General features: G+C 37.0%; 1 protein-coding gene across 1 annotated transcript; it reads left to right on the top strand.

Annotated features, from left to right (window-relative positions):
- Positions 1 to 3901: 3901 nt before the first annotated feature.
- LOC108669477 lies at positions 3902 to 16852 on the top strand. The gene is made up of 9 exons (XM_018156821.2): positions 3902 to 4358; positions 4926 to 8193; positions 9435 to 9649; positions 10739 to 10819; positions 11154 to 11216; positions 11853 to 11924; positions 12293 to 12343; positions 12789 to 12857; positions 14452 to 16852. The coding sequence occupies exons 1-9, from the start codon at positions 4278 to 4280 to the stop codon at positions 15565 to 15567; spliced, it is 5016 nt and encodes a 1671-aa protein (XP_018012310.1). The 5' UTR covers positions 3902 to 4277; the 3' UTR covers positions 15568 to 16852.
- Positions 16853 to 17369: the final 517 nt, after the last annotated feature.

The following is a 17369-nucleotide window of genomic DNA, read 5'->3' on the forward strand; positions in this document are numbered from 1 at the left end:
GTAATCTCACGATTCCCGGATAATTAGTTATTAAAGGCTATATATTTTCTTGATAACTATAATACTCGACGGACTTAAGCAATGTCATTTAGAGGAAGATGCATGAGTTGCTGAAATAATTGATTCTTTAGGCTTTAAACTTTTAAAGTATAAACTTGAAAGACATGGGTTGCTGAAAAAATTGATTCTTTAGGCTTTAAACTTTTAAAGTATAAACTTGAAAGTTTCGTACTCGTATACATTAACTGAATACATACATTATACATTAACTGAATTATCCAATTTTGCAACGAGCTTTTGGCCTCGTAATTGAGGCTATACCCAAAATTGTAGCGCCTATACTCGCACTGTTTTCGGTGGTAAGTGAAAGTTTTTCTCTTCAGTAATGGGTCGGATTTCTATCTATTATACCTGAAGAAAACGTAGTGGTTCTGCTAACGCCTCAGATTCCTATTTTTTTTTCGAGTGTAGAAAAATTGCATTTTATGCGAACTACTTAGACGTTTAAAAGTCATATATAAAATTTTTATATTTTCGGTGTAATAATCATGAAAATTGTAATTATATGCTTCCGTTAATTTATACACCGATGTGAATTTGACTGCATAGTTTAGACTCAGCGACTAAAAAAATATCTTTTAACTCGTCGTGATGCCGATTCAATGATTTAATATCAACGTAAACTCAACGCAAAAGTGTAATAGCGTTGTGTAATGTGCATTCTTTTCAACATATTTAATGATTTACGAGTGTTTTCTATTCATACGGGTGATGATTTTATAATTGGGATAAATCAAATTAATTTTATATTAAATGTATTCAATTACAGAATTTCTCTTATTAGGTAGGTAACCTTAATCTTCTTGCATAAAAATTCTCACAGTTCGAGTGCTAGGCAAATGTATCACAGTTTGTTTAGATTAATGAAATTCAATAGATTACATTTTGTTTAGATTATTGAAATAAATTATGTTCTGAGCTAAAGTGTTCCAGCTCAATTACTGGCCAATCTTATGCAATTAAAAGTTAGTTTTTCATCCCTGAGGTTCAAATTGCTGAATGATGTTGGGTTTATAATTTTAAACCAGCCAAAGTGATGAAGGCTCGAATTATTTTAATTAATAGCGACGTGCGCTTCAGAGAATTGAAGTGCTAATAGCATTCTGGCCCGGGAAATATGAGCGTAAAATTGAAAAATATTACCGAGCTTTTTCCAGACGCAAAATGGCGGTAATTACAGCGAAAACTCTCCTTTTTATGAAAAATATGTAATGATAGGATATATTTTAAATTATATAAAATATTATGATGATGAAATTTTTATGATAAGAATCATGGGATGGGAATCTAATTATGAATTATGAGATGAATCATGGCTAAATTTTTTATTGATAATATACACACATGTGTGTACTATATACAAATACATACACACACTCTTGTATTTAATACACACAATTAAATACACATACTTGTAAGTGTTATCGCACTTGCAAAGAAAAACATACGAACATTTTTAGTTTAAATTATTGCTAAGCTGACTCGCTCGAACTTTTATTGTAAGTATTAAATGTTGGAATGAATCCAAGACTTCTTGCAGCATGAGTGTTTTCAATATCACATTTTATTGAAAAAATTATAATTATATTGAAAAAAAGTTCTTTTTCTTTCCAAATATTACTAACTAAGGTCTGGGTTGGTTGATTAACCTTATTTTTAATCTTTTACAAATTATGACAGGAATGTAAATTAACAAGTTTTATGGACTGATAAGCTCTATTAGTACGGGTACAGAAAATGCATGCGGGCAATATTTAATTAACATTTCAGCAGCTACTGGCAAAAAGAATTGAAATACTGGGCATCAGGCCTTATGCCTTTCTACCTTTTCGTAGTGAAGCGCAAGCGGTATCGAGGAAATGAACTGAAAACAGAAATTGAAACGTAACTTTATTTTTCGATCATTTTAGTTGTAACTTATGGGAAGATCTGTAAAGTAGCCAGCAATAAATAAACAATATTACCACGTTATTACCACCCAGAACTGCTAATTCTTGCAATTTTAGAATCCTCTTGTCCTGTATTTAAGAATAAAAATAGTGTATTTCCAATGAGTAAATAACCGTTCAAACTTTTATTTCCATTTTATAAAGAACGTTCCTTTGGTTCTCGTTTCAACATCTGTAAAACTTTTTATTTGTCTTCTAGATTAGGTTCCTCCTGATTGAAAAATTACATACAATTTTTGGTTTAATCCAACCCTCCCGTTTTGCGAACCTTTACTATTCTCTCATTAAGAATATATTATTAGGTTTAAGTATTGAAAAGTTCAAGAATCGGCAACAGGCCATGGACCTATTTCTTCAACGCCGACACTTCTATTCTATTCTATTACCTCTTCACGATAAGTTTCTTATATACGATACTTTTTGTGTCCAAGATATCGAAGGTAAATATCAAAACTACATACACAAACTTTAATTGACTTCTTCAAGATATTCTGGAATAATGCGGTTGCGAAATTTTGGGTTCGTTCAAAACTTAAAAAACTTATTGAATTAGAGCTACTATCACATCGTGGCAACCGGTCAAAATGGTAAAAAAATGGTAGCAGCAACCATGAGGAAGTTTACCTAGAATCATGAGGTGCAGTGACCTCCCTTCTTCAGCTCACTGCATGGAGCTTTAGGTCGTTGATCGACATGAGATCGCCTGAACTCGACTGAGTGTTGTCTAGCAGTGACGAAAAAATCAGATGATCATTTGTTATTGACTTTAAAGATGTAAAGTCTCAAATACGGTAAAGCGAACTTTACTCCATAATCCAGATTTGTGTAATTTATATGATAAAGTTTAATTACGGTCGCCTTAAATATTTAAAAAGTCAATGGCATCTTATAGGATATTGACTTACAATATTCAACATTATGACAAATTTAATGGAAACTCACCTGGGTATTAACACCAAGTGGTCGTTAACGGTTGATGTGAATGATCAATTAATAATAACCAATTAATTTCCGCGATGAAAGGCTATCGTTGCATTTTGTACGATCCTGTAACTTTTTCTCTGGATGACCCATTATCAGCCAGGCAATCCCAATTTCAGTCGTCACTTAGCATTTCAGGCAAAGCTAATTCATTAAATCACTTAAATCGTTAATGCACTGATAAATGAACTATTTGAAGTGTCTTCAAACCGGCAATACGTTACAGTACATTGAACCTTGATGTACATTAAACCATTATTGGTCTTCAGTACATTGAACCATTCACGAACACTTTCCAAGATGGCAAACACTTTTAATAATTCACGACAAAAAGACGCCACGCACCAGGAAGCAAAAAAGTGACACATTAATTAGGCAACCAGAAAAACTTACACGAATAAATTGTATGATATATAATTTTTCGGAAAATAAATATAAGTATTCAAGTGGGATTTCAGTCAACAGAGATGATTGCATCTGGGTCGAAGTTTTTTTCATACGTGTCACAGAAGATGATATGACATTTCTCTTTGAATAAAGATTTGTAGCAAAAACATTTTTATAAACAGTAATCAAAGGTAAAATATGAATACCCATGGCAGGCAGTATGTTTTTTAATGAAACCTTTACAATGTTTCCTTTTCATGTATGCCCTTATATATCAATTATATATATTTTTTTCAGGTTCAGCAGTTACGCGTTAGCGATGAGTCCCTGGCGAGCTTTTTTCCTGCTACTGTTCACGCTTCTCCTCCGTGACTCGAGATCCGAGGGCCGAGAGCAGAGTCGTCTTCTGGGTGACTCGAGATCCGAGGGCCGAGAGCAGAGCCGTCTTCTGGGTGACTCGAGATCCGAGGGCCGAGATCAGAGTCGTATCCTGGATGATTCAAGATCCCAAGGCGAGAGCAGAGCCGTCTTCTGGGTGACTCGAGATCCGAGGGCCGAGAGCAGAGCCGTCTTCTGGGTGACTCGAGATCCGAGGGCCGAGAGCAGAGTCGTTCTCTGGGTGACCCAAGATCCGAGGGCCGAGATCAGAGTCGTATCCTGGATGATTCAAGATCCCAAGGCCGAGAACAGAGTCGTTCTCTGGGTGACTCGGGATCCGAGGGTCGAGAGCAGAGTCGTTTTCTGGGTGACCCGAGATCCGAGGGCCGAGAGCAGAGTCGTCTTCTGGATGACTCGAGATCCGAGGGCCGAGATCAGAGTCGTTCGTTACCTAGCTCAAGGCATGGAGGTTCAAGTAGAGGCACGTCAGGCAATCCTGCATTGCGTGAACTCCTCGAAGCGATGGTCTCGGCAGATAATCGTACCGATGCCGGTGAAGGAAGCAACATGGACTCAGCATCACGGTTATTAACAACAAACAAGGTAAGATAAAAAAATAAATGTAAATGAAGGAAATGCTGCAGATTATTTTTAGAATTTCTCTTCTGAAACACAAAGCATCTATTAGCATCATGAGATGCTAATAGATGCTAAGAACAGATATGCTAATAGATGCTAAGAGATTAATTTCATCTGTTTGAATTAGGTATAAGCCTGCTTAAGCGTTTATAATTCCATCAGAAATGAGGCTTGATTGGATATCTTGAGAGGCATAATCTTGTCAATACTTCCTCCGGCGATAACCGTGGTTTTCCCGTTCGAACATGGAAGCAAGATTTCTGTTTATCAATGGCTCGATTTACTATCGTTTTAACAAATTTTCCTTAGTGCTGACCTCTGCTTTGGAATTTTCATTTCAATTTTCATTTTTTAGTTCATTAAATTTTGAAGACCGAATTTTGATGAAATCCTAACATATAATTATTTCATAACTCAGAAAGTTATAACATTATTATTGTAGGATATTAGAATAATTGAAATATTCAAATAAATATGAACCTTTTTGTAAGTATAAACCCTCTATTTTAAACCCGTTTTCTATTTTGACAGGAAGAGAGCACGCATTTCCAGAGATTTTCTTCTGACGACAAACCAGACCTAAATAATAGCTTCGAAAACTTTCTCAATCAAATCTTGGATTCACTTGAAGAAGATACGAGAAATAAGAGAAAAATTAACCCTAGTCATTCGCATGCGAATGTTCACCAAGATGACTTTTCAACCTTCACCGAATTCGGCGAACCAGCAAAATTAATTCATTTTAAAAAAATTCTTTCGATTTCTGCTCTAAGAAAAAGACTTCAAGAAGAACCTGACAGTAAACATTTATTTCATTCGAGTGATAGAAACATGATGATGAAAATGATGAAAGAATTGCCAAAAGATCTTAAAATGAGATTTATTTCATTGCTAGTTAAATCAGATCGCGATGGACTCCAAGAATTCCTAAAGGAATTAATTTCGCGCCACATGCAATCCGCCAAAGAAGATGCACTGCGATCTAATAAGCTAAGCCAAAAACAAGGACATAATTTCCAAGCTCCTAGAATAAGGGGGAAGTTCCTTTCATCCTCCAACCGTATTAACATTGATCAAAATGACGCCGCACTTCGCTCGGCGCGATTAATGTCGTCGGTAAATTTTGCTTCCCGACAAGGTGAGGCATCCAGCGGACCAGCAGCGGCACAGGACGGAGGATTGCTTCCTAATATCCAATCCGCGGTGATACTTTACAAGGAAACTATAAGTGAGCCGGGACAATCGATGCCGATCACTCGGAGACAAAAAGAAAAATCATCGACTCGATTATCAAGCGTTCATCCTAATTTGAATCTTCGTCAGTTCAACCGTAATATTGCCGTTCCGAAGCCGGCAAAGCTGCAGCATTTCTTCAGGCAGTCATCCGTTTCAGACGCGACGCCAACGCTTGTAAGCAATCAATTATCGATGAATCGCAGCGTTTCACTTGCGAATGATCCTTCGAAGACCAGTAATGCGCTCAGCTCTTCCGAGCTTTCCGAGATGTTAGAACGAATCAAGAACACTCCGGCTTTCAACAGTATAGTGGATAATGTAATAAAACTTTTAAATTCAGAGGAAGGGACGGAGAAGCTGACCTCTGTCCCACCATTTAACTCTGTAGGAAAATCTTTACTTGGGTCTGGTTCTAATGTGAACCAACGTGATCCTTCGAACAATGTGATGCAAAATGCGCAATCGGTCCTCAATAACGCGGTTGGAATTCCGATACCACAGCCCGGTGGCACTCCCATCGCAACAACTGGTTCACGAAAACAGGAAAATACTCCAATAAATAATTCAAATCGACCTGTAAATATACCTACAGCGCAAGGACAATTTCAGATTCCCAGCGGCGTCTTGAATTCGAATTTACAAACGATAGAAAATCAACTGAAGAATCAAGTACAACAGGTGCAGGTACGAAGGCCCCAAGCACCATTAACCGGTATAACGAATAATAACGCATTCGTGGATATCAAACAAGGAAATACTAGGGTTCGGTTACCGACGTTTGTACCATCACCGGTTCAAGCAGTAAAACCACAAACAATTGTTCCTCTGTCCAGTGATATTGAAGGCCAACTATTCGGAAAAGCAATTGAAAATTTCAAAGACGAAACTGAAGGAAGCACAACTTCTACTGGCAACTTCGTCGACGAAGATGACGATTTCAACAGCGATTTTCTGAATTTTGTGCCACTTTCCACAGACATTCAAGGACAACTAAATGACGTCCCTCAAATAACTGCTAACAAGCCTCAAGAAATAACAGGACAGGTGCTGACCAGCAGTGGAGTTCCACTTCCAATTGGTCTGGCAGAAGGGACTGCCACATCAGATAACTTTGGACTTGCTCTTGCCGACTTTGCTCAGCTGGACCAACAAGTCAATGGACAGAATTCGCTCGTCACTAGCAATCCAGTTGGAAATAGTCAGGCCCAAGATAATGGAGTTGGAGTTCCTTTACCAGGTATAAACAACGGCGCGCAGCAAACTTCGGGCCTCATCACGATGGCTGATATTCTCCGTACCCAACCCGGCAACAGCTTCGGAATTACAGTCCAATCCACTACAAATGGACTCCCTCAACAAACTGTTGGCGTTTCTTTGCCGCAAAATGGATTGAATGGCGCAAATACGCTGTTTTCATCAGGAGACGATGAACCCCGTCAAATATTATCAGGAATTGAAAGCGCAAATTTCGGCGGTCAAAACACTCAAACTGATATATTTGGCAACATAATAGGAATTCCATTACCAGACCTGCGTGGTTCTCCACTTGGTTCTGGTAACTTGGCACCGGAAACACAAGCAAACGGGGGACAGGCAATTGGTTCAGTGGGCGTTCCACTGCCCCCAGTAACTTCCGAGGGAAATACGCAAGGTCGGAATAGCTTTAGTTCAGTACAACAAACTGACATCTTTACTAACCCTATCAATCATCAGTCAAGTCAGTTCCCTGAATTTATTTCAGGTGGTAACAATAGGCCGTCAATAAGCGGCCACAATACAGTTGCCATAGGGGATCCTCTGCCTTCTGATGAGTCAATTTCAGATACCAGAGGCACCATTAATTCAAATAATACTCCGCAAACAGATATTTTTGGTAATGAAATTAATATACCCATTACACAGTTACAAAATATACCATTCTTTGCCTCAAGTGAAGAAATTCTGCCCCAAGATGTAGGAGTACCACTACCCACTCTTAGTTCTAGCGACTCTAGTCTGGATTCAAAAGCCCCAACTGACGCATTCGGAAACATTCCGTTGTCGGAGTTACAGAATAATCAGGGGCTGAACTTACCGAAATCACAAAACACAATAGACGTTGGGGTGCCACTACCAGGAATATCTAGTAATTTCGACGTCTTCGCCCAAACGAGTAATGTTGACACACCTACTGACACGTCTGCTGTTACACTTGCTGATGTACAGCCTACACTCGTATCTACTGTGTCTGATTCTGATGAATCTATCGAAGCCCTTGACGTTTCCATTAACACAAATCTGCCCTCTGACACGAAGCCTGATTTAGGTAATTACGATGACATTGATGAGAAAGGATACCCCAGAAACACGAACAAGCATCAGCTAGTAACATTCTTCTCTTCTGGAGTTCTTCTTCCTTTTACTGAGAGAGAAGTGAAGTACGAGAAGAAACCGATTGAGCCTGAACCGGCTCGACTTGCTCCTCAGTATAAACATCACTTCAAAGTCTATAAAGAAAACGACGTTCAACACGGGAATCTTGGCCCACAAAACAATTATCAAATGCCAAGTTTGACGTATACTGGTAAGTCATTTGAGAACTTTGATAGGCTATTTCTGATTGTTGTTGTGTCTTTGATGTGTTGAACACACGTTTTAATTATTAAAATTGAACAGAAACGAAATTATCAAGGCAAGTAATTGCATGCTTTGCTAGTAATATTGATAGGCTATATCTGATTGTTGATGCATCTATGATGTGTTGAACCTACGTTTTAATTATTAAAATTGAACAGAAACGAAATTATTCTGGCAAGTAATTGCATACATTAAAATTTAACGCAGTTTTGGAAGAGCCCAGTGAGAAATAATACAATACCTGCATTAAAGACCCACATCTGCCAAACAGTACCAACACTAAAATTTAGCATTAGATGGCAGAATTTGCTGGTTTAAACGTGGGCGGTTAATGACCAGAGAATTCATTTAGTTAAATTTTCGGGGTTGAAAAGTTCTTCAGGAGACTTTGGTTGTTTGAAATGCAGGTTTTAAGAAGTAATTTTAACGTAATGACAACTTTTGAAATGTGACAACATTCATTTTCAAGTTATTGCAAGCATTAAATGTTCAAATTTTTGAGGAAATAAGTACATGAGACACGTAAATATAATACAACACGAAAAATAGGAACCATGAAAATAATTCCGAAAAAGTTTTAAAGTTCAGAAAATCCAGTATTTATGAGATGGATAGGTGGAGTCCAACCCGTAGAGATGAGGGCCTATACTTTCAAAACTCGCTAAGTGAACGTAAGTACTTACGCTCTATTTTCTTGTCTATGATTAGCGGATTTTGCTTGAAAGGCCGTCAATGATTGGCTGATGAACTTACGATCGCTTTACTTTTTTTGAAAGTATAGGCAGCTCCAGTTAGCGTAGGTAAGTAGATGTAGGGCCACTCCTTGAAGATGATTCTGTTGAGTTCTTCTAGCACAGTGCGAGTGACTGTCTTGTTGAGTTTGACATTGTTGTCAATGGTGTCATGGAACCTGTTGAATTCATCGCGGATTTTGGGATGAAGTAGCTCGATTGTAATGCTTCGAGACCTGATCCGGTTACGATCTTGTCTCATCTCTCAGGTTAAATCGCAACCTTATGATCATATCCTGAAAATATACATCAAAGAATTCTCTGGTCATTAACAGCCCATGTTCAAACACACTGAAAATTTGCATAGTATTTCGAAAATTATTCGAAAAATTATTATATATTAAAATTATATTATAAAATTATATTATCATACTTATTTTTTCCGTGCTAACCACAGTGCCACCTGCCCTTGCTGTCAACACAGCAGCCTCATGCCTGCAGTCCCGTACGGTGGTCACAACTTCTGTCCTCCTGGTGGACCAGCCGACCAAAGTGACGACCATCACAGAGCTTCACACCGCCGTGCAGATGGTCAAGTCCTATTATGTCACTCCGGTGACGGTGGCTCGAACCTTCTCAGTCACGGCGACCAACACCATAACGCGATACCAGGTATTAAATGTTCAATTGTTTCACTAACGAGTCTTCATAACTATTTTACAGTTATGAAAGTAAAATAATAGGAAAATAATTACCATAGGATATTAATCCCCTCCCAGCCATGGCAACCAACACAGTAACGCGATACCAGGTATTAAATGTTCAATTGTTTCATAACGAGTTTTCATAGCTATTTTACAGTTATGAAAGTAAAATGATAGGAAAATAATTATCATAGGATATTAATCCCACAAATTACACGGAGATATTTAAATATACAACTCAAGTCATAAGATAAGACAAAAGCGCATTTTTCAGCCCTTAAGAGGACATTTATAAAATAAACGGCCTTAATTCTATGCATGAGATTCTTTCAGCGACGAGGAATTTTAACACCTATTTTAGATAGGCATATGATAGACACTAATTTTCACGGGAAAGGTTAAGGTCTCTTCTTTTAGTCCGTGGGAGATGATGAATGGTGTCACTATAGCCTGGCAATTCCGTCGGTACGTCGCCCTAATAAATTCAAGAGACAGGAACTCTTGTGCATACTGATGGTGTAGCTGCATATTTTTCGCATGCGCAGTCGCCAGGCTGCAAATGCTGTACAAAGTAGCGCGGAATTTGTGTGCCTATCACCGGCGATATTTTATAGCACTCGGGCACTACACTCGCGGCGATATAACAGAGTTGCTGTTGCTAGCTCGCTGCTTTAGATCTAAATGATTTCTTGTTCCTGTGTCCATGTAGCTTCTATATGCTGAGTGCGGGTTGAGATTTTAGCAAGTTTTGGTGTTGTGCATTTGGTGAAAATTTATTGAATGACGTCGCGTGTTTGCTGCATATTATGTTCTGAAATTTTGTTCCATAATTTCAGCGAATTTAATTTTTCTAAAATAGTTAGATTGGATGACGTATTGCATGATATCTCTTCATGCGATATTGTGGCTCACTTTTTACTATATATTTGCCTGTTATCTTCTACTTTGTTTTTATTTGACCGATTAAATTCTAACTCTATGGGTTGAGCGTTTGTGGCAGTTATTTCCTTCATATTAGTTACTAATAAAATTTTACTGATTTGACGTTCATCTTCAGAAGCCGGAAACCGACAAATACTCTCGACAAAATGACTATCACGAACCACCAACTGTTCATCGACTCCTGGGTATCCCGATTGTGAGTACAGGATCGTATTTTTCATCTCATGTTGCAAAAATCTGAAGCAGGGATTCTTCGCTAATAAATTCTCCTTTGGAGTGAAGTAGGATAAATAATTTTTTTCGAACTCTGCCGACATTGATTATTTCATTAGTACTCAGCCGTAAAGAATTAATGTTTTAAAATGTAATGACTTCTTTGAATATAAAAAGCATAATTACTGCAAACAACCATCGATGTAATCATGCATTGACACTAGTTGTATCATGTCTAATGTGTTTCTCTTTATGGGACCATTGAGTGAATCAAATTCAAATTCTTTACATATATTACATAAATATCATACAAACAGGCAGATCCTCAGCCTGCGTTCGGAATTCATCCTGGAGTCTTGAGTTTACTTCACCCTATAACCGTGAGTGACGTTAATCTTCAGTTCCATTGCAAGAAACCTCTAATACAAGTCGTCATTCAATGACACTGAATGAACTTTTTCATTGCACAAAATTAAAGAAAAAACTTTCCAGTTAAGTTTTGACTACAGCTTATTGCCCGTCCTATCTACCCCATCTCAGATTTAGGCTCGAGTAAAATGCTCCGCATATTAAAAATTGAAATTTTTTGAGCTTTTTGGAGTTTTCAGTTTGGTATTCTTAAAAATTTTTTCCATCTTTTTATCATCTTTTGCTCACTGCATTTTCCCATCATAGTAAATAAAGTTCAACGGCCTTGACGTAGGATGACATATTGAGCATTTTTACTATCGTATTTTTTTTTGCAGTGAAAAAGAATCGTATTATCCAATTATCAAACAAAACACGATATTTCTAGTAATTTTATGTTAACAAGTTTATGTTGAAACAATTTATCAACAAGGTAGCTTTTTTTTCATCTGTGAAAACATAAATTTAAGTTAATGCATTGTCAAAATGTATGCATATTGGGATAAATAAATATACTAATGCTGTAAACAATGCTGAATGGTAGAATTTTTCAAAGACGTTCCTTTAAGTTACTAAAAGACATACAAAATATTCATATTATTCGGCAGCGCTCCTCTCCCACAACGAAGAGACGAATTGAGTCAGCTTCACCCGGCACTAGAAATTACAAAATTTCTAACGTAAGTTACAGCAAAACATTAACGATTTTTTTTACTATATACTATGACGATTTTCCATGATTGAGAAATTTGCAACGATTTATCTTTGCCCGGCACTAGAAATTACAAAATTTCTAACGTAAGTTACAGCAAAACATTAACAAATTTTATTGCTATATACTATGACGATTTTCCATGATTGAGAAATTTGCAACGATTTATCTTCGTCCGGCACTAGAAATTACAAAATTTCTAACGTAAGTTACCGCAAAACATTAACAAATTTTATTGCTATATACTATCACGATTTTCCATGATTGAGAAATTTGCAACGATTTATCAATTTAAAGAAAATCATACTTATATGACCGTTTTTCCTTCATCACTAGAAGAAAGGCGAAGATGGAACTCAAGTTATTCACTTACAGGGACTGAAATACGTGAGTTAATTGGTCTGGTTCCGCGTCGAATGACTTCGTCGCATACACGAATTGAAAAATAATTGTTCACGAGTCAGTCAAACTAACAGATGAGTGATTTCTAGCCGACTTCAGAGAATGTATCCCTTTGTCACAATTTATTAATCAAATAATTAAGAAGTTGCATATACAAATCTAGTTTATTGTTAATTTCAAGTCACGGAAGCAAATAAGAAATAAACTGAAGTAAATGTGATCAAATGATCATTAAAAATTTATAGTTCAAATAATCTCGTCTGACTAGTTAGACTGAGTAGAACTCTTTAATTGACTACAGTCCCGAAAATATAGCTTAAAATAACCTAATTGAACACCTACTGAAGAAGTTTATCAACCAATATTAATGAAGACAATGGACCGTCTTTTTTCCAATTATTTATGATTGATAAGCTTTTCATTCCCATAGGCGAGACGCAAACGTGCAGCCGACTGTGACCGAGACTCGACGCAAGTTGAAAAACTGACAGGTTTTGAGGTACGCTTCTCTTGACCTGTTCACCGACTTCTCATCTTTACTTGACGGACATTATTAATTATTCAATTGATCGTATCTTTTTATTACCAATATATTTTTTCGAAATCTAGTTTACCTTCTGTGCATGTCTTACGAATTCAAATTCAATTATCTAATGTCGCTTTGATGGTTTCAAGCTATTGTTTTCATTGGGGATAAACACGATTGTGAGAGAAAACTGAAAGAGAAACTGGAATGGTCGAATAAGCAAAATTATCATCAGAATTTAGACTTAAAAATGGAATTGTCGAATTCAGCTCAGTCAATTGCGCTACCTTCGACAATAGTTCAATTAAATATTTTTGCAATAATCACTAGAAGTTCTCTGCATGCCATTTGTTGCACTGAAGATATCACCAAACTAGATTCTCAATAAGTCAAGTTTTCAATTGCTCTGGCATGAAAACAAGTAATTGCAATATGCCTCCATGACTAATCCGAAGCCAATTTGGCAAAGATTTTCATGGTGGTGATTGCCGCAATTTGCCTTTGGCTTCCTCATCCTGGGAATTTAACGATCGTATCATACATTTTTTATCCCTAAATTCCAGAGAAGTCAGATATTCGTTCGCTATTCGTGGAGAATATTAGGTAAGTATTCTATTTAAACAATCTACAGTGCGACTACGAAGAGCAAAACGTTGTTCATCAAGTCATGGGAGATGAGCTAGAGATGAGGGGGAAAAATTTTGCAAGTTAATTTGGACTTTTTCTCGTACCTTGAGGGAGTCAAGAATTTCATTATTTATGATGCCTGCCCACAATATCACCTCACTTTGTCCCTGTTGGTGACGAAATTGGTGATGCAATCTCCATCAAATTCAACGAAAATCCAAGTTAGCTTTGGCTTGCCTCATCTCTGGCTTGTCAATCAACTCTCAATTTCAAACGTCGTTTCGTCAATGAAGCGTTGTTTTTTTCCCAATTTTTAAGGCTGGAGAGAAACGTAGCGTGCAGTTCAGAGTGGTTCTTGCAGCCCGTGGAGAAAAAAATCAAATAAAAACCTATTTTAATTTCAGAGTTGGAACATTAAAAATTTAGGTAATCAGTTTATGGCCATAGGTATATTTTTTATTCATCAAATGCTACGAGCAATAAATAGAAAAAACCTGTTGTGAGATTTGATACTAAGTGGGTTGACTAGTAGTTAAAACCACCACATTTACCTGCGTGAGGTGCGGGTTCCGGCCGCAGTAGCTGTGATATATTTTCGCCATATCACTAGCCTCCCTTCAAATACGAGACAAGCATCAAAATTTAAAATTAGAATAGAATATATTTAAAGATACAAAATTCATCAATTGGAAGAATGTCCTAGTTTATGCTTTTTCAACTATTTCTTATGATCCTTAAATCTCGCCAATAACCTCTTTTCACACAGCTATCCACAGAAACATTGCTGCAATTGAATGATTTGGCAAATAATGCAACATCAAAAGCTGCGTTCTTTAATATTCATATCTTGATGTAAAGGCGTAATGACGCTGCACCGAAATAATCATCTAGAATCAAGCCATATCCCGAAGGAATTTTTCAAGTCGTCTTTTCATTTCAGGTAACACCAAAGAACAACAGCATTAAGTCCCCGTTTATCGTCACCCGAACTGTGGGCGTGGGACAACGGATTCCTAATACGGTCTATGCCGTGCCGGTCTCGAATCATGTTCGTCAGGACTATGACTTGCCGGCTCAACATTACGCAACTCCAACACTTCAACAAGATTATGCATTGCCTGAAAAACAAAACCATGCCCCAGTTCAGCAAGAGGCTTCTGAGTCTGTTCAACAGAACTATGGACTTCCCGCCCTACAAGAGTATTCTCCTCCTGTTCACCAGCAATACTCGCCTCCTGTTCAACAGAATTACGTTGCACCCGTGCAACAGGATTATTCTCCTCCTGTTCAACAGGAATACTCGCCTCCTGTTCAACAGAATTACGCTGCACCCGTGCAACAGGATTATTCTCCTCCTGTTCAACAGCAATACAACGCTCCTACACCACAAGAGTTCTCACCTCACGTTCAGAGAGCATTGTACGTTCCACCAGCCAAGTCAGTGTATGCACCATCCAGTACAACTGTGTACAGTACTGTGCTGCAAACCTTGACAACTTTAGTGCCAAGGACAGTTATTTCAACAAAACACTTCGTTTCTACTGTAAGCTACGGCCAGACCGTAACCACTATCAGAAGTACGTCAGTGTACTGTATAAAACCAGAGCAGCGCAGAGGCCAATATAATCAGTATACTCCTCCAGTATCACTCCACTCAGCCACTCCACCTTTACCTATCAGTCCTCATCGTACTGACTACAAAGGAGAGCCCACAGCCTTTATTCGACCTACACCACATATCAAAGCTGACCCGTCTTTATACCAGACGTGGGTTGGAGCCCTCGTTAATGGAAACGAAGGTTATACCGATCCTCATGGAGCTGAGATGCCGACCAAATTCATCCTTCTGCAGAACTTGAGACCGAGAGGGTTTGTACTTGAGGATGGATCTAAGGACGGTGGGCTTCACGTGAAGATATCTCACAATGAAAGAAAATACGGAGGGATAATTAATAGGAAATTGAACTTTGATGATGTTGATGACGATAGCTTAGAGGATGAGGTAGTGCATGCGAAAACTTTTCCTTTAATTCAAAGCTCGTTGCGACTTAAGTAGTTCGATATACAACCTTAGCGACATAAGAGTTATAAGTTATTTTTTTTTGTAAGCATATGTTCTTCTACTACTTTTCTTGAGCTGTAAATGTAATAAGTTTTGATACTTGTCTAAGAAATAATGATTATGAACAGTTTTTGGGTGATAAATTTAGTTCATTATAAAATACATATCTGAGAATTAGTTTTAATGAATATTTAGCTGAAAACATTAAGCAACAATGTTGACCTGAGGTGATGTAAAATGTATGCAGACCTCTGAACTATTCAAAGAAAAAGAACAATTAATTTAGATACCAGAACGACAATATTAACTGAAGTGTCGAAGTCACATTTATGAATTACTTCGTATAAAATATAGGTTCTTAATTTGGAGTATAATCTAGTCGAAATGTGTCATCCTAATTTAGGGGAATATGGAACAAATAATGAGATAATCTGATAATAAATTTTCCTATTTTTGGGCGCCTTTTAATGCTACAAATGCAACTGCTCAGTGCAATTTTTCACATTGCATAAACGTATAATATGCATATTAACTTTTACATGTTTTTAAGATATTAATTAAACATTATTTTATTCCAAGTTCAAAAATGTTTGCGAGCAACATGTCATGGGTCTGTACATGCTCAACTCGCTTGATGCAGTATGTTATCTTTAATGATACATAGGGATGTTTAAGCTTCATACAGTATCTTTCACATCTAAATTCCATGAACATTTCATGCATTTTAAATCCTTTCAAATTCACTGCAAGACTATAAGAAGATTTTGTGCCAGCCAATAAATTTTTTGCTATAGAAATTGATCAATCAACCAATAAAAGAAATCTTTCATTCACTTTCATTTATATTTATTGTTTATTTTTTTTTTTTTGGGGGGGGGGGTTGACATAAGAGACTATTTTATTTCCGATAATTCCTTGAAAAATTAGTAGGCTTATGAAATGCCTGTTTAAATGTATAAATTAAATTACTTAATTTACTTTCTAACTAGCGAAATAATGTAATTATGCAAAATTGAGTCGTGCCATTCTAGGACAAGAACTTTTTAGTGGAGAAGAGTACCCCAGAAATCTAGAAGCATAGGTACTGCAACAAAGGGTAACTCTTTGATGTTCGAAGAGTGAAGCCAAAACATGGTAAATTTCCTGTTGATATTTGTAGCCTCTAGAAGAAAATTAATTTTAATACAAAATTTGACATATGTCGGGTTCGTGATTATTTTTCTTTGTCGTTATCTAGTTAGTGCAACAGAATTTATTGTAAATAAATTATAATGATTACGCGAAATATTTGTTATTTTCCTGGTGAAGTAATTAAATTTGGATATGTTAAGAAAGTTATGAAAATGGAAAATTTAATCGATGGTTTATTATTTAAAGTATTAATATTAATTCAGAAAATCAATAATGCCAGTCAATAGGAATATTTTCAAGTTCAATATCCTTTTCTGGCGTGCAAGCAATTGAGTCGTAATTAAATTTTGTGAACAGTTTTTTATGGTGCTTTCTAATAGTTGATTTGAGATTTCTACATTTTATCATCATTACTCTGACGCCATTTGTTCCCCGTCAGAACACGTCGTCCTCACTCAGGTCCTTGGTAAAATCCTTACCAAACATTTTCCGAAGTCCTGATAATTTCCGTGTCCCTGATGGAGTCACAAAGGCTCTCAGTCAAAAGGCAGTGGGGCCCTTAGCGCAGCGCTAGAGCAAGCGTCCTTTAAAAATTTTTACTTGCGTTAGAAAGTTGCAGTTTAAAAAAAATTCGAGGATTGTCCATTAAGCAGGGCCTTGAAAAA

Source organism: Hyalella azteca, unplaced genomic scaffold (assembly GCF_000764305.2).
Source record: "Hyalella azteca isolate HAZT.00-mixed unplaced genomic scaffold, Hazt_2.0.2 contig7540, whole genome shotgun sequence".
Taxonomy (NCBI): Eukaryota; Metazoa; Arthropoda; class Malacostraca; order Amphipoda; family Hyalellidae; genus Hyalella; species Hyalella azteca.